Source organism: Odocoileus virginianus, chromosome 5, assembly GCF_023699985.2.
Source record: "Odocoileus virginianus isolate 20LAN1187 ecotype Illinois chromosome 5, Ovbor_1.2, whole genome shotgun sequence".
Lineage (NCBI taxonomy): Eukaryota > Metazoa > Chordata > Mammalia > Artiodactyla > Cervidae > Odocoileus > Odocoileus virginianus.
In genome coordinates, this window is record NC_069678.1 from 75,717,416 (window position 1) to 75,740,297 (window position 22,882).

Here is a 22,882-nt window from a genome sequence, read left to right on the forward strand (position 1 = left end):
ATACCTGATGTCATCATAAGCTATGTTAAATACCACTTATGTTAAACTTCTTTTTATTTATTTCCAAACTCACCTTGTGAAACTGATAGGTCAGTTTTTTACCAGTTTTAAAGATGGGAAACTAAGATACATAAGTGGAATAATTTGCTCAGAGGCATGGCCAAAATGAGCCTAGAAATTAGAACTCTTCTAAGAAAGCTTCTTTATTAATATATATGTATGTAGTGTTAAAAGATATGTAAATTGAGCATTTAAAGTATACAATTAAATGGTTTGAGTACATTTACATAGTTGTATAATCCTCACTGAAATCTAGTTTTGGAACAAATTTTATTACCCCATAGAGCAACTCCATACCCATTATAAGTCATTGCTTTTTCCCCTAACCCTCAATTCGCCCAACCACTTATCTATTTTCTGTCTCTATAGATGTGCATACTTACGGAATTATACAATATATGCTTTTTTATGTCTGGCTTCATTCATTTAGCCTAATATTTTCAAGGATTACTCACATTTTAGTATGTTTCAATATTTCTTTCTGTTTTATTGATGAATATTATTATATGGATGTACCGCATTTTACTTATTCATTGGTTGATGGACTGTTGGGTTGTTTACACTTTTTTGGCTGTTTTGAATAATGCTGTTGTGAACACTTATGTACAAGTTTTTGTGTGAATATATGTTTACTTTTCTTTGGAGTATATATCAGATCATAGTACTCTGTTGAATCATTTGAGGAGCTGCCAACTGTTTTCCAAAGTGTCTGTACCAATTTATATATATATATATATATGTATATATTCCCACCAGTAGTATATGTGGCTTGCAATTTCTCCATATCTTTGCCAACACTTGTGACTCTCTATCCTTTTGATTATAGCCATCATAGTGAGTGTGAAGTGGTATCTTATTTGGGTTTGATTTGTATTTTCTTAATGACTAATATTGTTGAACATCTTTCTCTGTGATTATCGGCCATCCTTATGTCTTCTTTGGAGAAATGTTTATTCTAATCATTTGCCCTTTTTTAAATTGGTTGTTTGTCTTTTAATTATTGATTTGTAGGAGTTCTTTACATATTCTGAATATAAGTCCCTTATCAAACATATGATTTGCAACTATATTCTTGTGTTCAATGTTGTCTTAATTTTGATGGAGTCTAATATTTTTTTTTAATGTTTTCTCTTGTGCTTTTGATTTCATGGTGTGAGATAGGGGTCCAACTCTATTCTTTGCCAGGTGGCTATCCAGTTGTCCCAGTACCATTTGTTGAAAAGACTATTCTTTCCCCCATTGAATTGTCTTAGCACTCTTGTCAAAAATCAAATGATGATAAATGTGTAAGGATTTATTTCTAGACCCTTCAATTCTTTAAGCACTTTTTTTTTTACTTCAGTGAAGCCTGGTATTTTTGTTTCTGAAGTGTTGATGGTAATACCCATCCAGTAATACTGTGAAAAGTAGACATTTTGTTAGTAAAATTCTTGCCCTCAAGCCTGTGTTTTCCCCTCCATGTAATCTGACCTTGTGGTCAGGAGGTAAGTATAGTTGGCTATGATTCAAATTTGCCTCTTTATGAAGTATATTGATGTTCTTCCCTTATTAAAATAATGATACTTACTAGTATTTTAAATATTTCCTAAAGGTGGACAGCATTCATTGTCTTACTTTGAGGTAGAGTTAATGAAACAAACTTTGCTTTTGTTTTGAAGTTACCCTTTAAGTAATGGTGCCACAACAGTAAATATTGTGATTTTGATTTCTGCATATTTCTTTTATCACAGGTGATCCTTTCAAGGATGATCCTTTTGGAAAAATTGGTTAGTGTTTTATTGAAGTCCTTCTTAGCTTTAATTTAATTCTTCTTAATTATAAGCTTTTGTTATATTTATGAATGAGAGATCATAGTTGGGTAGTTTTAGAAATGGACTTCCTTTTTATTCAGTTTTAAAATTGACCTGAGGCATTACTAAGATGTTGTATGTACCTGGCATTTTCAGAGAAAAAGTGACAGATACTTGTGAATTTGCTTAGTAAACTGTTAGCTATACTTTATAAAAAATTACATTAGTGCTTATACTTTGATGTTTTAATACATCAAATGATTCCTTGATGCTTTTAATACACTCGTTTCTTCTTATTAGCCAAGGATTAGATAAATAAAATGATCTACATTACTATAGGATTTAGGACTTTTTTTTCCCGTTCTATTATAGCCTATTACAGATCTTAAATAATTACTGTGTCAGGCTTTTAAGATTCTTTCTCTGGGATTTTCACAAATCTGGTGTGCCATTTAGTTATGCTTCCCAAACCTGTTCCAAACTGTTGGCTGTTATCATTGAGCCCAGAGAGAGAAATACATTTAGAAATTTTTGTTGTTTCTTTGCTTCCCTGGTGGCTCAGATGGTAAAGAATCTGCCTGCAGTGCGGGAGAACTGGGTTCGATCCCCGGGTCAGGAAGCTTTGTGGAGAAGGGAACGGCAACCCACTCCAGTATTCTTGCCTGGAGAATCCACGGACAGAGGAGCCTGGTGGGCTGAAGTCCATGGGGTCGCAGAAAGTCAGACACGACTGAATAACTAACACTTTCACCTAACATTCCTATGTGTTCTTTTTTTCTTTCTGCTTAGTTATAATAGCATAGAATAAGGGTCTTTAAAGTGGGATCACTTGATATTATGTGCTAATTAAAAAAAAAATCAGTTTATTGGGTGAAAAGCTCTTTTAGCAAAACCACAAAGAAAACTGTGATCCTTTCCCCACCCCCAAAATTAGAATCACCAGGTTAGAGGAAAGTATTTAAACCTAGTGTATAGGCAACATTGTGTAATAGGTGTTGGAGTTATTGACTTGCTTTGAATGAATAATGAACAAGTAGGAAAGAATGTTAATTAAAACTGCTTAACTAGATCTAATTGTCTATACATTTTTATGACCCAGATAAGTAGTCATAAAGTACCTGACTTAGACTCTATAGGAGTTCAAAATCCCTTTTAATTAAGGCAGTTGTCATCAGAGACAGGAAATTTAGAGTAATAATCTTTAATCTCTCATATTTGTGTTGTTTTTTTAGATCCATTTGGTGGTGATCCTTTCAAAGGGTCAGATCCATTTGCATCTGACTGCTTCTTCAAGCAGTCTTCTACTGATCCTTTTGCCACTTCAAGTACTGACCCTTTTAGCGCAGCCGGCAATAGCAGTAATACATCGGTAAGTAGGGTTTAAAACATGTTAAATGGACCACAGATGTTCTAAGTGAGTTTCTTTTTTTTCTTTTTTTTTTAAGAGCAGACAGTTTATTGTCTGGTGAAATAACAAAATCATTAATCATTGCTAGATAGTAAATTTCTTGAGGGTAGGAACTATATCTTACAAAAAATTTAGTACACATGCCCTGCCTGTACTTTGGTTCAGTCATCAGTAAATATATGTTAACTTCTGCTTAATGGTCAGAGAAGAGGTAGGGAAAGAGACAAATGTAGGAAAAAAAGCAATTTACCAGTAGTAAAATCATACACTATTCGAGTCATCTTTCAAATCCGAAAGATAGAAATAATTCAGTAAGTACTCACTCTAGACAAGAAAATTGTTTGCCAAACTGCCACTAACTCCTGGGAATGAGACTCATACCTTTACCTTTCTTGTAAATCCTGTTCCTTCCAAGTGGCAATATAAGGCATAGAGATAACAAGCAAAGGACTTATTGGCCTACTATATTTTGTCTTTAAAAAAATGAGTATACAGTGGATCTTTTGTATTCTGTCTACATATAGATGAGTTAGGTGAGTTTCTTGAAATACACAGTGATGAAAGAATTCTCTTGTAGATTACTTCTGACGGGTGATATAAAAATTTCAGTCTCGTCGAACCTATCTAGTTTTTGGTTCAGACTGGCATTTCACACTGTGGGCACCCACTGAATTTGACAGAATACTCATGTCATCCAAATATCAAGTCCACCCTTCAAAGGAAAAAATATTATCCCATTGGCGATTTTAAAAATAAATGATTAAAAATCCATAAGCCAGTCTTCAGTAAAGCTTTTTGAAAATATTTGGTATGCGTTATTGAAATAATGAAATCAGTTTAAAAAGAACAGCATTGATCTTTTAAAAAAAAATCATTTCTGTTATTTTGTGGGCTTATCTAGAGTGTTATTCTTGCAAAGAGGTATTAATTCCCACTAAATGTCAGACTCTCTTGATAACATACATAGTACAACAATTACTATTTAATAACCACCCCCTATGATCCAAGTACTGTTGTGGGCTTTATATTCATAGTTTCTAATCTTCACATCAGTCTTACAAAGTAGGTGTTGGTGTCCCTATTTTAACAATAAGAACACGGAAACTCAGAAAAATTAATTAAGGTCAGGCAACCAAGTCTGGAGGCTTTGAAAACAAAGACTTTGAAAACAAAATCTTTATATTAGGATATTTAAACACTTGCAAAATAGAGTAACATAATGAAGTATTTTAACCTCTGTGTATCTATAGCCCAATTTCAATAATTATCAGTGGTTTTGGAGAGGTTTTTAATTTCTTTCCTTGCTTGGTTTTTTTAAGTTTTTATTTGAAGTCTTATTTTTTGAGACAGGATATTTCACACCTGTAAGTAAACCAGATCTAGAACGGAGCAGTTGATTGACAAACACGTGAAGCAGAAATTTTGTCTTTTAATACTCTTAGATTAAGAGAACTTCCTTAAAAGCATAATTGATTACTTTAAAGGTAATAAACTTTGGTATTCTTGAATTGCTTCCTTACTGTATTCAGTAACAAACTACTTGGCCAGCAACTGGTTTTTTCCACAGTTGTAAAACTAAGCAGATGCCTCTGTAATTGAATATTTGTGGTTTCCACAGGCTACTGGATACTTTGTGTTCCTGCAACACTCAGTTTGTAGTGTGGACCCATTTGCCAAATTCTTCTCGAATTGCCCGCAACCTGAATTCTTTCCCTCTCACCTTATTTTAGCCTCTTGTTATCTACTCTTATTGTTTAAAAAGCAAGAGGACAAAGCAGCTCATCCTAATTTAAAAATAAGCATGTTTCTTCTCCTCTCCCCTGGTGAAATTTTTCTACGATTCATTCTACTACTTTTTCTCCTTTCTGCCTGGTTTTTGAAAGCAGCAGTGCCCTTGCTGACAGTTCTTAATTTCTCCATTCAAAACTGTAAACTAAACACCAAATTGGCAATATAATAATAGTTAAATTTATCTAATCTCTTCTATGTGCCAGGCATGGTGCTAAGTTCTTTTCATGTGTTACCTCATTTAAGCATCACAATAATCCTATGAGGCTCGTGTATCATCCTCATTTTAAAGATAAAGTAAATGAGAGGTTATTACGTGTAAGTAAGTTAGTAAGTGACAGAACTAAATTCAGACTCTATCTGACCAAAATCTAAGGTCTTCACCACTGTAGTCTAAGATTCAAACTCATTTTTTCCTAACTACAAACCCCTGCTTTTGGTCATCTTTCTTCTTTTCAAACAGGCCTCTGTTAATGCCTTAAGATATGAGTCTCTCCCCACAAGTCTTTTCTGTTCCTTCAAGGGTGGTCTCTTTTCTCAGAGGGACATAATTTTAAAAAACAAACCAAAACAACAAGTGCCATTTCCTACTATCCTAGCTAGCACATGGTAGCTACTATGTACATGCTAAGTCATACTGTGAAAGGAGGGAATGGATGGCTGATGCAGAGAAGAGAGAATTTCAGTGATAGATTAGGTTAGGTGACCTTATAGGAGGATTTGGAACATTAATTCTATAAAATCATACCATCAGAATTTTAGTCATGAAAATTACTTTTGTATACTAAATTGCCTAATTACCAAACTGAACATAATACAAAGAGTTTTGTGGGTACTTACTCCTTCATGGGCTGCACAGTCCATCCTGTTCCTCTTGCTGTCTCAGTGCCCTTTTAGGGTAAGTGCACAGTGTGTGGGCTTGCCATGTGGCACTAGTGGTAAAGAACCTTCCTGCCAATGCAGGAGACATAAGAGACCCAGGTTTGATCCCTTGGTCAGGAAGATCCCCTGGAGGAGGGCATGGCAACCCACTCCAGTATGCCTGCCTGGAGAATCCCATAGACAGAGGAACCTGGCAGGTTACAGTCCATGGGGTCACAAAGAGTCAGACACGACTGAAGCAATTTAGCATGCATGCACAGTGTATGATAAAGGAATAGAATTATATATGACACACATATAGGCCTACTTTTTCTATTTCTCTCTCTGTGATGGTAAATAAAATCTACAAGCTATTTAAAACCAGGTCTGTTAGTTTTTCCTTCTCTCACAGTTGAGAAAAGAAGCATTAAGAGTTGGTGACTTGTGTTATCATGTCAGTGACTCTGTCTCACATTGGTATTTTAACTATCATATTAGGAACCATGGAGAGTTACTTTGCTATACAGACCAGCTTGATTTTTTTTCCCCTTTATTGCTGTTTATTCATTTAGCAGATAATCAGAGTACAAGCTAGTGTGTTCATTTTATAAAAATGTAAGTTCAGATAAGCATCAGTTAAAATTTTCAGTTCTAAAAACATCACTATTCTTTCTGCAAGTAGTTTTGTTTTAATGGGTCCTGCTTTATAAAAAGAAAATATATGGTAAGTCTCAGTGAGTGTTGTTTCTCTCTTATCAAATACATCTGTTTTACTTGAGCTCTGTAATATCCTTTGACTTTCAGTTGTAATACCTAAGTTCTTGATGATTAGAAGTAGATCGTGTAATACAGATGACATTGATAGTCATGAGTCAGAGTAGGAGATAAATATTCTAAAACTCTTTTTGTGCCCCTTTTATCTAATTGTATGCCAAGACTTTTAGCTGGCCTCTTAAAAAGAACCTGATGCCAGAAAGAGAAAGTTCAGTTACCTTCCTAGATATACATTTTGTTTGGCTATGATTTAAAACCAAGCTGAAGTAGGAAGATAGTTCGGTAGTCAGAATCTCTGGCTTCTGTAAAACGTTTACAAAATCCTTACTCTTTGTAGCCATTCACACTTATCATTTGATCCAGATTTTTTACATGACTTATTATTGAAAGTGGCTAAAGTTTTTTTTTTTAATAGAAAGCATTCTCTCTCTCTCTCACTCACACACACACACACTGACATTAGAGAAAGTTGGGTGAAGGGCATATAAGAGGTCTCTGTGTTACCTTTACAGCTGTTCTAGAAATCTACAGTTATTTCAAAGTGAAAATTAAAGAATAGTGTGCATCTAAACAAGTAGCAAAATTATGAAGGAAAGAAATGGATACCACCAATGCCAGGGTAATAATGATCTTTACAGAGGGGAGGGATGGGATTGTGATTAGAGCAGGCACATGAAGACTTTTGAGATTTTGGCAGTTTCATAGATGTTCACTTGATACCTTTTATTAAATGGTTCATAATGTTCCATACACTTTTCTGAATGTATGTTTTACAGTAAAAGATTAGAAAATGATATGAATCATTTCATTTTAATAAGATTGCAAATCAGTAGGGGTAAACACTTGTTCCTAATGCCTTGTATTTCTTAATTAGTTTAGAGTTTGTGAAGACTATTTTCTTTGGTGTGGCAGTAAAGTTTCAGCTATGAAAAGTTACCTCTCTCAATCATGACTTTGTGTAATTTGTTTAGGTAGAAACATTAAAGCACAATGATCCTTTTGCTCCTGGTGGAACAGTTGTTGTTGCAGCAAGCGATTCAGGTAAGGAAATAATTTTCTGTGAACAGTAAACATCACCCTTTCTTTCAACTTCTTTTTTTTTGGTCTTCATCAAATATATTCTCCTATTTACTTGCTTATGGCTTTAAGATTATTGCATAGTTATTAGATTGGTACAAAAGTAATTGTGCTTTCAGACCTGAATTTTAAATCATTTTAACTAGGGTCAAAGCTATGGTTTTTCCAGGAGTCATGTTTGGATATGAGAGTTGGACCTTAGTGCTGAAGAATTACTGCTTTTGAACTGTGGTGTTGGAGAAGACTCTTCGGAGTCCTTTGGAATACATGGAGGTCAAAACAGTCAATCCTAAAGGAAATCAACCCTGGATATTCATTGGAAGGATTGAAGCTGAAGCTGAAGCTCCAATACTTTGGCTACCTGATGCGAAGAGCTGACTCGTGGGAAAAGACCCTGATGCTGGGAAAGATTGAAGGCGGGAGGAGAAGGGGCAACAGAGGACAAGGTGGTTGGATGGCATCACCGACTCATTAGACATGAGTCTGAGCAAACTCCAGGAGATGGTGAAGGACAGGGAAGCCTGGTGTGCTGCAGCCCATGAGGTATCAGAGTCAGACGCAAATGAACGACTGAACAATACCAGTAACGGGGTCAAACACATCTGTATTAATCAAAATAGAAGCTATTAAAGTCAACACATTTTTGCCAATGAAAAATAAGTTTTATTCCTGTAGCATAAAAATATGTGCTTTAGGATTTGACAAACTCTTGGAAAGCATTTTCTGTGTCCTGCTGGTTGTGGAAGCATTTTCCCTGTAAAAAGTTGTTGAGATACTTGAAGAAGAAGTGTTAATCAGTTGATGAGAGGTCAGGTGAATATGGCAGATGAGCCAAAACTTCATTGCTCAATTTGTTCAATTTTTGAAGTGTTGGTTGTGTGACATGGGGTTGGGCGTTGTCTCAGAAAAGAATTGGGTCAGCTGTTAGTGTTGCAGTTTTCCATTCATCTCATCGATTTACTGGGCATACTTCTCAGATGTAATGGTTCTGCTGTGATTCAGAAAGCTGTAGTGGATCAGACCACCAGCAGACCACCAAAGAGTGATGCAAGTTTTTTGGTGCAAGTTTGGCTTTAGGAAGTGCTTTGGAGCTTCTTCTCTGTCCAACCACTGACCTATTTGTCACTGGTTGTCATATAAAAATCCACTTTTCATCACACCTCACAATCAAGTTGAGAAATGATTCATTGTTGCATAGAATAAGAAAAGACAACACTTAAAAGTGACGATTTTTTTGATTTGTGGTCAGTTCTTGAGGCACTCACTTCTTGAGCTTTTTCACCTTTCCAATTTGCTTCAAATACCAGATGACTGTAGAATGGTCAACGAGTTCTTGGGCAACTTCTTGTCTAGTTGTAAGATGATCAGCTTCAGTGATTGCTCTCAATTGGTTGTTGTCAACCTCCCATGGCTGGCCACTTTTCTCGTCACCTTCAAGACTCTTGTCTCCTTTGCAAAACTTCTGGAACTACCAGTGCACTGTATGTTCATTAGCAGTTTCTGGGCCAAATGCACTGTTGATTTTGTGAGTCATCTCTGCTGCTTTGACCCATTTTTGAACTTAAATATGAAGACTGCTCTAATTTGTTTTTTGTCTAACAATCATTTTCATAGTCTGCAATGCATATAAAATAAGCAGCAAGTAAAATTTATTAGCAAAAAGCATAAAACAAGAAATGCACATCAAAATGATATATAACATAATCACTTTTATTTAAGAATGTATTCCAATATCAAATGGCAAATTTCAACAATATTAAACCGCAATTACTTTTGCACCAACCTAAATGTATCCTGTTACGTTCTACCAATAATAATAATGGTGTTTGTGTATTACTTTCTACTTTTCTTATCATTATCTCATTTACTGTTCATGTTAAAGAGCTTAATATGTACTCTAGCAAATGTCAGTAAAACCAATAAAAATGTCTTTTTGCTTTATGAAAGACAGTGTTCCTTGGAAGTTTCAAAGTCAGCATTGATTCTTATGGATAGTGACCTAAATTTAAAAATTAGTGGCTTCCCATATTAGCAAAACTCCCTTGGGATTTCCCATGTTTCTCCAACAAAAATATTATAGGAAAAAAAAGAGAAGGGGGAAGAAACTTAAAAGTTAAAACAAATTTAAGGAGCGTATCACGTAAATAATACGTGTAGATCTTGCTTGCATTTGATTTGAATAAATCAACTAAAAAAAGATTTATGAGATGAAAGAAATTTGGACAGGTTGACATTAAGAAATTTTTTTATTTTTTAAGATGATATGAAAATGCTATTATAGTTTTGTCTTTTAAAAAACAGTCTTCAGAGTTCCCTGTCAGTGCAGTGGTTAAGACTCTGCACTTCTGCTACAAGGGGCACATGTTCAATCCCTGGTCAGGCAACTAAGATCACACATGCCACATAGTATGGCCAAAACCAGAGAAACAAAACAAGTCTTTATCTTAGAGATACATTATGTCAGATTTAGAGATGAGAAGTGATTAAATTAGGGTTTGTATCAAAATAATCTTGTAGAGTGATTAAGCTGGAGTGTGTATAGGAAATAAAGTTGCTAAGTACTAAAGCTAAGCAATAAATACATAAGGGTTCATTATACTAGCTTTGTATTTTTATCTATTTTGAATTTTTCATAAGAAAAGTTTTTAAAAATAAAATCAGTAAAAAATAAAAATCAATGGCTTCCCATAGGTAATGTAATAACTTTACAAATAGTACATAGATTCTGTTAATAATACAGAGAAAAGCTAAATGTTATTCTGGCATACTGTCTTCATGCTTTACTTATGGAATCTAATTTTCCATTTATCCTAAACCTTTTAAGTATTATTCCCACTTTATTTTATTATTATTTTTAAAGAGTCTTGGCCTTTTCACACACCCGAAGTATGTCATACTTTTACTTATTTATTTAGGCTGCACCTTGCAGCATATGGAACTTCCCAGATCAAAGGTTGCACTGGTACCCCCTGTAGTGGAAGTGCACAGTCTTAACCACTAAACCACCAAATAAATCCCATATTCCCACTTTAGAGGTCAGGAAACTGAAGATACAAACATTAAGTAACTTGGTCAAGATTTACAGTTTTATTAGATTTGAACAATAAAGCCAAGATTCAAACCTATGGCTGATAGAGTCTAAAAGCTTTTTCAACTAAGTAACTATTTCTCTCTATTCATTTATTGTCTAGGAGAGCAGGGAATTAGAAGTAGACTCAAACATGTAAATACTTCAGTATCATGCTAAAAATAGGGTGCCTTATTTTTCCAGATGAAAATAGAGTGAGTTATTCAGTGTAGAAATTTGCTGATTGTGACAAATTGAGGATTATGAGTGTAGAGAAAGATTAGTATAGAAATGCCTTCACAATTTGAATTTCTTGGGGAAATATCAAGATGAGATTCAACAGTGTGCATTATTTGTTTTCAGCTTGAAGATTAACATCCAACATAAGTAATAAAGAATGTAAAAAAGCAGATATGTAGAAAAAAAGATTTAATGTAGTGCTGGGTTTGGATTTAACCTAAAATTTAGAACTACAGCAAATAAGATTTCTAAAAGGCTTATTGTAATAAAAGTGGTCAAATTGTATCTTTTTAAAATACATGAGCTCTTTTAGAGTCTCATTATTGAACTGATGAATTAATGTATTGATAGGGATATTATATGACAAGAAAGGATAACCTAAGAGAATAAAATGAAAGGTTAATACATTTTAATTAACTCTTGATTGCCCACACTGAGGAATGGTAAGTGCCATGAGAATTCATTAACACTGCAAGCATTTAAAGAAAAGGGAGATGGCCTCCCTTTAGGGCAACTCATGAATGATTTCAGAGCAGAAGGTGACTTTTGTGGTATGCCTTGAAAGAATGGCCTACATAAGTAGATACGGGAAACGTAGTTAAAGCAAAGAGAGCAAGGACATACAGTGCATGTTCGAAGAAAAGCAGACATTTTGGTAAAGCTTACTTATAGATAGAGGAATAGTCAGGTTAAGTGAGGCTAAAGTGGTAGATTGTGATCTCAGTGTAGGTTTCTGTTGCTTTTGTTGGTCTTCTCTTTCAGTTCCAGTTCCTAGCTCATTTCCTGTAAAGTGGTAGATGACTATAGTAGACTGGAAGTGGGCTAAGGTTTATTGTTGTTATCATCATAGTAATAGATACCATTTACTGAGCACTTGCTTAGTTCCAGCACTGCATGTGCTATTTTCTCATATTTGGTCTTGTTTAATTCTCACAGCAACTACCTGAGAAAATTGCTGTTATGTTTATTGTACAGACAAGGAAAACCAAGAAATGGAGAGATGAAGCCATTTCACAAGGTTAAGGAAGTAGTAATAGATGGACTCACATTCAGATGATGTCTCTAGTTTTCCACCAGCCTCTTTGGTCCTTCTTTCTCTGTCTCTTTGCTAATTCTTTCTCTTTTCCCAAACTTCTTTATGTTATGTTGCTCTAGGTCTTAGACTCAGAACTTGTCTTCTCTGTCTCTGTTCCTTGGGGTTCTCATCTGGTTTTACGGTTTTACATACTCTCTCCGTGTTGATTTCTAACTCTAGCCACACTTTTTCCCATGAACTCCAGACACCTGTATCCAATTATCTACTGACATCTCCACTCAAACATCTCATAGATATGTCTAACACAACACACCTAATCTTTCTTCCCAAACCTGCTACTCTTGAATCTTTCCCCATCTTTTTTTTTTTTTCTCAAATCAAAAGACTTTTTATTGCCTCTTTAAAATGTCACAGTAGAATCCATGGAACCATCTGGCATCTTGCTGTTTCTGCAGCCGGACCACTCAGATCTTATTCATCAGCCTGCTGAACTGTTACTTTTTCAGAAACATAGATACCATCCAAAAACTTTGATATCCTTGTCTTTAACTGTGGTGGCTTGCTGAATCAAAGCAGCCAAATTTGACACAAGTTCATTATCGTTTGCTTCAAGAATCATCTCATCTTTCTGGGTTTGACATACTGAACAAGCAGCCCCTGGCCTCATCCGAACCCTGTGGATGTATTTTTCACCCAGAAAATGTCAAATTTCAGCAATAGAACCAGTCTCCTCAATAACAACGTTGATGGGAAGTGGACATACACAGACCTCATCTTGTAACAGAAGCCCAATGTAACACCCTTGATCATGCTCTGACTACAAATCCTGTGAACAGTTGCCAGTTCCTTTCTGTTTCCCCACCATATGTCAGCCCAGAGCCTCTTCTTCTTTCCAAGGAGACGGAGTTCTACATTGATGTGGTTGAAGGGTACCTCTTGGGCCCTTCACAATAACTGTCTGTCCGTTCAGAGTAATGTCAAAAATTTTTCTGGAATGTTGACAGTCTGCTGAGAATGGTTTTCATTCTCACAGTAAATGTAGCAAAGAGCTTTCCCCATCCTAACCCATGGTAATTACATCTTTAACATTGCTAAGACCTAAAATCTTAGAATCATCCTTGGTTCTTTTCTCTTACTCTGTCTCTAATGTATCAATAAATGTTAACTGATTCTACCTTCAAATTATATACAGTAAAAGCCTTACAGTGGCCTAAAGCTTTCTAATAACATCTCATTGTTACTACCTGTGCTCACTCTGCTCCAATCACACTGACTTTACTGTTGCTCAAGAAACAGGCTCAGCTCTTTGCTGTTCCCCATTCCTAGGATGATTTTTCTCCATATATCCACAGGATGACCTCTGTTACCTCTAACAAATCTTGGCCAAAATGTCACCTTATCTAGCCCAGCACTCCCACCATAATGTTTTCTACTCCTTCTTACTGTATTTTGGCTTATTAATACCTTCCAGTGTACTATGTAAATTTCTGTGTTTTTCTCTTATTTATCTCCTCTTCTACTAGATTTTGGCGTCCACAGGAACTTGAATCTTTTTATTCACTGATATCTCCCAAGAACCTTAAACCATACCTGGGGACATAATATTACTGAATGAATGGGTGAATCAATTACTGTTCTCACAGAGCATGTAAAAGGAGCCCAGTGGATGAGAATTTTTATTTGGGGAAGGGGGGCATATTGTTCTTTTTTTTTCTGATAAGTGGGTATTTTAACATTGTGGTGGAAAATACATGATATAAAATTGACCATTTTAGCCACTTTTTAAGTATATAGTTAGTGATATTAAATACCTTCACGTTATTGTGCAACCATCACATCCATCTATCTACAGAATTTTTTTCATCTCCTAAAACTGAAACTACCAGTTAAATAAGAACTCCCCATTTCCCCTTCTTACCAGGCCCTGGCAAACACCATTTACTTACTGTGTTTATGAATTTGACTACTCTAGGTCCCTCATAAAAGTGGAATCCTATCGTATTTGTCTTTTTGTGTCTTGGGCTTATTTCATTTGTCATAATTTTCCTCAAGGTTCATCCATGTTGTAGCATGTATCAGCATGTATCCTTCTTTAAGACTGAATGATATTCTGTTGTATGAATATGCCACTTTTTGTTTATATACTCCTCCATCAATAGACATTTGGTTTGCATCCACATTTTGACTTGCATTCACAACATTTTTGTTGTGAATGATGCTCCTATTCATGAGTTTACAACTACCTAATCAAGTCCTTGGTTTCAGTTCTTTTAGGTATTTAGAATTTCTCAATCATATAGTAACTCTGTTTTTAATTTTTTGAGAAGCCATCATACTGTTTTCCATGCCTTACTATTTTACATTCCCATCAGTAGTGCACAAGGATTCCAGTTTCTCTACATCCTTGCCAGTACATACTACTTTTTTTAAATAATAAGCATATTAATGGTGTGAAGTGGCAGCTCATTGATTTGATTTGCATTTCTCTAGTGAATAATGATGCATATTGGTCATTTGTATATCTTTGTAGCATCTATTCAGATGCTTTGCCCATTTAAAAAATCAGTTGTTTGCTTTTTTCTTGTTGCAATGTAGGAGTTTCTTATATTTTGTGGATATTAAACCCTTATGAGATAAGATTTGCAAGTATTTTCTCCCATATCATAGGTTGCCTTTTCATTCTGTTGATACTGTCTCTCGGTGCACAGAACTTTAAAATTTTGATGTTGTACTTTTAATGTACTTTTTCTTTTGTTGCCTATGCTTTTAGTGTCCTATCCATGAAAATATTGCTAAATCCAATATTGTGAAGTTTTCATTTACGTTTTCTTCTAAGAGTTTTTAGTTGTAGGTCTTACATTTAGGTCTTTGATCCATTTTGAGTTAATTTTACTTCATTCTTTTTCATATGGATATCCCATTTTCCCAAAACTACTTTTCCTTTCCCATTGAGTGGTTTTAACATCCTTGCAGAAAATCATTTGACTCCACATGTAAGGGTTTATTTCTGGGCTCTCTATTCTGTTCCATTGATCAAAGTGTCTTAAGACCAGAACTGTTTTGATTACAATAGCTTTGTAATAAGTTTTGAAATCAAGAAGTTTGAGGCCTGTAACTCTGTCAGTTTTTCAAGATTGTTTTTGCTATTCAGGGTCCCTTGAGATTCCATATGAATTTAGGGTAAATTTTCTGTTTCTGCAAAACAGTGTATTGGGATTTTGACAGTGATTGCATTGAATCTGTAGAGTGCTTTGGATGATATTAACATCTTAACAATACTGAGTCTTCCAGTTCATGAATGTTGTCTGTTTTTCTCTTTATCTGCATCTGCTTTCTTTCAGAATGTTTTATAGTTGTCAGTATACAAGTCTTCCTTGGTTAAGTTAATTCCTAAGTATTTTATTCTTTTTGATGCTATTGTAAATGTCATTGTTTTCTTAATTTCCTTTGCAGATTGTCCAGAGTATCAATATATGGAAATGCTATTGATTTCTGTGCATTGATTTTGTATCCTGCTACTTTGCTGAATTCATTTATTCTAAAGTTTTTTTTTTTTTTTAGGGTTTTCTGCATGTAAGATTGTGTCATCTGAAAACAGATAATTTTACCTCTTCCTTTTCAGTTTGGATGCCTTTTTTGTTCCTCCTTGCCTAATTGCTCTGGCTAGGATTTCTGTGTTGAATAGAAGTGGTGAAGGTGAGCATCCTTGTCTTGTTACAGATTTTAGAGAAAAAGCTTTCAGTATCTCACCATTGGTATGATGTTCACTGTTGGCTTTTCATATGTGGTCTTTATTATGTTGAAGTAGTTTCCTTCTTTTCTTAGTTTGTTCAGTGTTATCATGAAAGGATTTTTAATTTTGTCAAATACATGCTTTTTCTGCATCAATTGAGATGATCATCTGGGGGTTTTTTCTTTCATTTTGTTAATGTAGTGTATTACGTTAATTGATTTTCCTGTGTTGAACCATCTTTACATATAAAATGAGAGTCTGTATCTTTGTCATCTGCAGTCTAGCTGACATCTTGATTTGAATAAGAATCTAAGAATTTAAACTGTTTAGAGTTGAGTGGGCAATATGTTAGTTGCGTATGGGGCTGAGTTACACAGACTTTCCACAGACGTAAGACATGTCAGTTGTCTGAATGTCCTTTTTCTTTTTTCTTTCTTTCCACAGCCATATAGGTCATTCAGACTTTGTTTTTGCATTTTTATCATTTAATCTTTATAATGATTATATGGAAGGTGCTATTCTTTCTCTCTTTAATAGTTTGCCATGTACATGAGACAAGTGCTCGGGCCTGGTGCACTGGGAAGACCCAGAGGGATCGGGTGGAGAGGGAGGTGGGAGGGGGGACTGGGATGGGGAATACATGTAAATCCATGGCTAATTCATATCAATGTATAACAAAAACTACTGTAATGATGTAAAGTAATTAGCCTCCAACTAATAAAAATTAAAAAAAAAAAAAAAAAAAAAAAATAAATAGTTTGCCATGGGTCACAATAGCTGCCTCAGTTTCTAACCCATGTCTTACTTCAGAGCTCATGCTATTAATCATTTTGTTACCATGCCTCTGCCTTATATCTTCTCATCCAGTTCTGACAATACAAAAATTGGAGTAGGGTGATGCCACCCATTTTTTTTTCCCTCTCAAACTTACATTACTGCCTTTGTTAGAGCTGAAGGAACCATAGACATGCTCTAGACCAGAGTTCTCACATTATTTTTCATGAAACCAGCTTCCAGAAGGGCCTTTAGGGAGTTGGCCAAGTCTAGTTTCATTATTTTTTGTGTCTCTGAATTTTTAAAAACTGCAATTTAATTAGATATATGCATTCAGATCTATTACGAACCAGATTTTAATGTTGGAGTGCACTATAATATCAAGTTATGTGGGTTTTGTGTAAACCTATAAACAAACATTTATTTAAATCACTATGAGATTACAAGACTCTCGTTCAGAAATAAGTTGCTTTCTCGGATGAATAATGTTTTTCAAATAGAGCAAACAAAGCCAAGTACAGAAATAAGTTTGATCCCTGACTTGAAACATTTGTGTTAATCAAAATTGTTTCATTGTTCGCATTGTCACTGTGATAGGTAAATGTTATAAATTTGAACTTAAAAGAATTTAAGAGTGAATTCTTTTTTTTTTTAATAAATATTTATTTATTTATTTATTTATTTATTTTCCAGTCCTTTTTTTTTTCCCCATTTATTTTTATTAGTTGGAGGCTAATTACTTTACATCATTGCAGTGGTTTTTGTCATACATTGAAATGAATTAGCCATGGATTTACATGTATTCCCCATCCTGGTCCCCCCTCCCACCTCCCTCTCCACCCGATCCCTCTGGGTCTTCCCAGTGCACCAGGCCTGAGCACTTGTCTCATGCACCCAACCTGGGCTGGTGATCTGTTTCACCCTAGATAATATATGTTTCGATGCTGTTCTCTTGAAACATCCCACCCTCGCCTTCTCCCAGAGTCCACAAGTCTGTTCTATACATCTGAGTCTCTTTTTCTGTTTTGCATATAGGGTTATCGTTACCATCTTTCTAAATTCCATATATATGTGTTAGTATACTGTAATGGTCTTTATCTTTCTGGCTTACTTTGCTCTGTATAATGGGCTCCAGTTTCATCCATCTCATTAGAACTGATTCAAATGAATTCTTTTTAATGGCTGAGTAATATTCCATGGTGTATACGTACCACAGCTTCCTCATCCATTTGTCTGCTGATGGGCATCTAGGTTGCTTCCATGTCCTGGCTATTATAAACAGTGCTGCGATGAACATTGGGGTGCACATGTCTCTTTCAGATCTGGTTTCCTTGGTGTGTATGCCCAGAAGTGGGATTGCTGGGTCATATCGCAGTTCTATTTCCAGCCTTTTAAGAAATCTCCACACTGTTTTCCATAGTGGCTGTACTAATTTGCATTCCCACCAACAGTGTAAGAGGGTTCCCTTTTCTCCATACCCTCTCCAGCATTTATTGCTTGTAGACTTCTAAGAGTGAATTCTTAAAATCCATCTTACTTGTTTCATATATTGGAATTCCATCTAAGATTTGAGAATTATTATCTGGTCTGATTGCTTAGTATATGAAGAGAAGCTGAGCCCCAGGACTGCTTACTAGTTTACTTCTAAATCCCTGTCCATTGATCTTTCTGCTATGTTATCCTGCCTCTTATTTACTAATAGTAAAAAGGAAAATTAAGATGTCTTTGGAACCCAGAATTTGATGAAGGGTCCTGAGAGCAAATGAAAAAATGTTAGGTAAAAAAAAAGAAAGAATTTTATAAGAATCTTATAAAAGGTCTAAAGACTTTGGGGTTGAGGGAAAATAATTCAGACTTCACCTTACTGGGCTCTTATTTCAACTTTGATAACAAAAACTAATTAGGAAAGAAGTGGGTTATTTGAAGCAAACACAGGCAGTGACTTTGGAGATTATCAAGCTTTTTTGGTCTCAGGATCCTTTTTAAAATGAATGAAGACCCTCAAAGAACTTTTGTTTTGGGGGTCTTATTTATCAGTATTTACTGTTAGAAATTAAAACTGAGAAATTAAAAATTTTAAATTCATTTAAAAACAAAAATAATAAACCCATTACATATTAACATAAATACCATATTTTTAAACAAAAGTAATAACTCCAGACCAAAAAAGAAAAATATTGTGAGAAGAGTAGCATTGTTTATATATTTTTGCAAAGCTCTTTAAATGTGCACCTTTTGCTGGATCTTTGTATCTACTTCTGCATTCAGTGTGCTACACTATGTGTCTTGCTTGAAATGTATGAAATAAAGATCTGCCTCACACAGTTGGAAAAAGGGAGGCTTATTTTAATAGACTTTTTAGATAATTGTGGAATTTTTCTTAGTTGTTATTTGTTGTTCAGTCACTAAGTTGTGTCTGACTCTTTGCAAGCCCATGGACTGCAGCATGCCAGGCTTCCCTGTCCTCCACTATCTCCTGGAGTTTGCTACTATACCAAAAATCAATAAATTTTAGTTTCTTCAAAGTTAGTTACACACACACACACATACACACACACACAAAGTTAGTTACAATTAGGAATATGAAACTGTATCGATGAACTTTTCATATTCTGTTGCATTAAACTCCATTAGTCTTTCTTGAACAATGAATGAATCTTGTGCCCCATATATGGCTTTGTAACATGCATTGATCATTTGGAACATATTGGTTCACTCAGTTATGTGTGTCTTCCATTGTTAGCACATTTCATTATAAATAGTTTTTTAAATCACATTTATTGATATCACCATCCGTCTCATGAGAGTCTTTTAATTAAATATTGGTATAATGTTAAGCTTACAAAGCAGATAAACCTTTCCAAGATTCTAATTTTTACTTGATAGCTTGTAATGTTTATCATCTGCATAGAATACTTTCAGCTGTTTTCCTGTAAGTGACAGATTCACTTTATTTAGGAAAGTGAAAGAAAGTGAAGTTGCTCAGTCGTATCCGACTCTTTGCCACCCCATGGACTATATAGTCTACCAGGCTCCTCCGTCCATGGGATTTTCAAGGCAAGAGTACTGGAGTGGGTTGCCATTTCCTTCTCCAGGGGATCTTCCTGACCCAGGGATTGGACGCAGGTCTCCTGCATTCCAGGCAGATGCTTTAGCCTCTAAGCCACCAGGGAAGCCCTTTATTTAGGAAGATACCTGAAATACCTAAAACCGAATAACCATCATTTACTTGTCTCTTCTTTTAAGTAAAAATGGTATTCCAAGAAAAAAGCAGCTAGTTCACTTTGTTTCTCAGACCATCATGTAAGTGCTTTTCCTTCAGATAACCATTATACTTTGGTACTCAGCAGAAATGTTTTGTGTGTGTTTCTCATTTTATCTTTCATAATTTTTAGATGTGTACCGAAGGGTCACAACTTATTTAAAATTAATAGTTTTTATTGATTCATCAAGGACAGACATTGGTAAGTACACCTGGCCTTTTTCCCTCCATGATTCCCCTCCGTGAGTTTGTGGTGGTGAAGAATACAGCCAGTACAGTTTGGTGTCACTGCCTTGATTCCTACTAAGGCATCCACCACTTTTTTTTTTTTAACCCACCACTGGTTTTGCAACACTGTTGCGATTAGTCAATACAATGAGAAAGATAATATCATCTTCATATCTTGAAGATAGTTTTGACCTTACAGACCTCCCTAAAGAGGTCTTGTGGGATACATGGACCACACTTTGAGAACTGCTGATCTAATATGCTCTAGAAAGTTTTCCTGTTGCCCTGTATTGTGCTGGTTTCTGTTCCCTCAGGCCAGTTTGCTCCCAGGAGGTATCTGGGACAGATGTCTTTTATTCAGAACAAGAGCAAGAAAATAATCTCAGTGTCCTAGAGAAAAAGCTGAAGAATGAGGCTATCTTTCTGTTCTATATTTAGTCTGGTGCTTCTGTTCTTCTCTCATTACATACTTCCTGTGATGGTGTTGTCCAGTTCTGTGCATTCAGCTATAGCCTGTTCTCTGATGACTCCTGGATTTTGTCTTTGATGCCTGATCTCTCTCCTGAGCCTCCAGTACCTTCAAGTTACCAGCTGGATATATCTCCTTAGGTGTCAACTCAACAGTGCTTAGAATTAATTGTCATCTTTTCCAGTTAGTCTCTCCTTCGAAGTATAATATAAGCAATTACAAAGAGTAAAGCTTTACCTCCTTCTACATTCCAATTTTATACTAGTTACACTGTTACTGGTCCTCAGCCAGTCATCCTAGACTTCTCTGTCCTTCCTCATCTTGAATAAATTGCCATGTCTTGTTGTTTTACCCACAATTGGACTCTGTCTATTCCTCCTTATACTCAGCTTTGGTTGGGTCCTCATCATGTTTTACCTGGACTGTGATACTAAATTGCCTCCAGTCTCTTCACCCTGCTGATCTGTTATCTGCATCACTGCCAGAATTGTCTTTGTTAATATTTGATCTTACTCAGTTCAGTTCAGTCGCTCAGTCCTGTCTGACTCTTTGCAACCCCATGTACTGCATGCAGCACACCAGGCCTCCCTGTCCATCACCAACTCCTGGAGTTTATTCAAACTCATGTCCATTGTGTCAGTGATGCCATCCAACCATCTCATCCTCTGTCGTCGCCTTCTTTTCCCGCCTTCAATCTTTCCCAGCATCAGGGTCTTTTCAAATGAGTCAGTTTTTCACATCAGGTAGCGCAAGTATTGAAATTTCACCTTCAGCATCAGTCCTTCCAATGAATATTCAGGACTGATTTCCTTCAGGATGGACTGATTGGATCTACTTTCAGTCCAAGGGACTCTCAGGAGTCTTCTTTTGACACCACAGTTCAAAAGCATCATCAATTCTTCGGCGCTCAGCTTTCTTTACTAACCACAAATCTAAGTCACTAGCCCTGTGTTCCAAATAAATGTGTGTGTGTATTAATAATAAGAGGGCTTCCCTGTTGACTCAGATGATAATAAAGAATCTGCCTGCAATGTGAGAGACCCGGTTTGAATCCCTGGGTCTGGAATATCCCCTGGAGAAGGGAATGGCTACCCACTCACAGATACATGTCTGAAAGAAGTTGTCCACTCTATGAAGTGTAAAATAGTACTGAACATCTTCTGGATATCTCATTTCAGCTAATAGCATTACCATCTTATTCAGTTGTCCAAGCACAGATCTGTGAGTTATCTTCTGTTACAGCCCTACTGTCCCATCCTAGTGCTTCCGGGACTTAGCAGAATGAAGAAATTGACTGCTAAAAAAATGAATAAATTATCTGTCTCAAATCTGCTACATTGTCATAAAATTTTGAATTCAATAGAAACCTAAACAGTCTGTAAAGAGATTGTCATCAGTAGGACATAAATGCTTGAGTCCAGTTGCCTGAGCTTAACTCACATACATTGCTAGTTGTATAGGTTTTTCTAAGTCTTGGTTTCCTAAACTATAGAGTGAGGTTAATAATTACACTTCGGGCTTTGTGGGGTAGATTACATGAGATAATGTATATTAAAGTATTAGTTCCTGTCATAGTAGACGGTAGTTGTTGTTACTACTGCTACCACTTTTTAGTGGCTTGCAAATGCAGACTAATGTCACTTGTAATATACTCTTGGCTAGTTCCAAGTGAGATCTGGCAGTGAAGAGTGTGTGTATATGTTGTCAACTCTTTTCCTGGAAAGGATTCTTTTAGTCTATAGTTTTCTCTTCTCTTTTGTTTTTAAAATTCTTTTGTTTGAGAAATGAAAGATGGACTTTTTTTTTTTAATGTTTAAGTTGGTAAATCTGTGTTTTCCTCCAACTTACAAATATATGTAGGTTCTTAATATATTTATTTAGTTTACTTGTTCATACACTCTTGCCATCTAGAAACCACTGAGACTCAGATACGTGGCATTATAGAACCAGAGTCACAAACACAGGATGTTTACCTTCCTTACTCACCGGGAAATTTAGTGTTTACTCAGCAGAAAGATTAATCCCACAGAACAGGAGAATTGTAAGCTTTCAAAATAAAAACATAGGTAAATTTTTGTTTTTAAAAATTAAATGATAAATCACTGTACCTCTAAAATTTAGTAGTTATGGCAGTGATCGAAGGACCTTAAATAGTTTTAATATTTTTGTCTCACATTGGGTTGTTGTTGTTTTTTGTTTTAGCATTTGCTCCTGGTGATAGACACCCTGTAAATTAAGAAAGAAAACTAAAGAAAGCAAATTCAGGTTACTCAGTTTCTATGTGGGTTTTTTTTTTTTTTTTGACTTGTAAACAT

The 22,882-nt window shown here is 35.5% G+C and overlaps 1 protein-coding gene and 1 pseudogene across 6 annotated transcripts in view; one reads left to right on the forward strand and one right to left on the reverse strand.

Annotated features, from left to right (window-relative positions):
* Positions 1–22,882, forward strand: part of EPS15 (epidermal growth factor receptor pathway substrate 15) — a 141,191-nt gene that overhangs the window by 103,664 nt on the left and 14,645 nt on the right. For all 6 annotated transcript variants that reach the window (XM_070468159.1, XM_070468162.1, XM_020907253.2 and 3 more), the window contains 3 exons: positions 1,791–1,826; positions 3,083–3,219; positions 7,653–7,722. In XM_070468159.1, the coding sequence (XP_070324260.1) occupies positions 1,791–1,826; positions 3,083–3,219; positions 7,653–7,722 (243 nt within the window). The remainder of the gene's footprint in view (positions 1–1,790; positions 1,827–3,082; positions 3,220–7,652; positions 7,723–22,882) is intronic.
* LOC110146403 (large ribosomal subunit protein uL6 pseudogene) lies at positions 12,573–13,160 on the reverse strand (annotated as a pseudogene).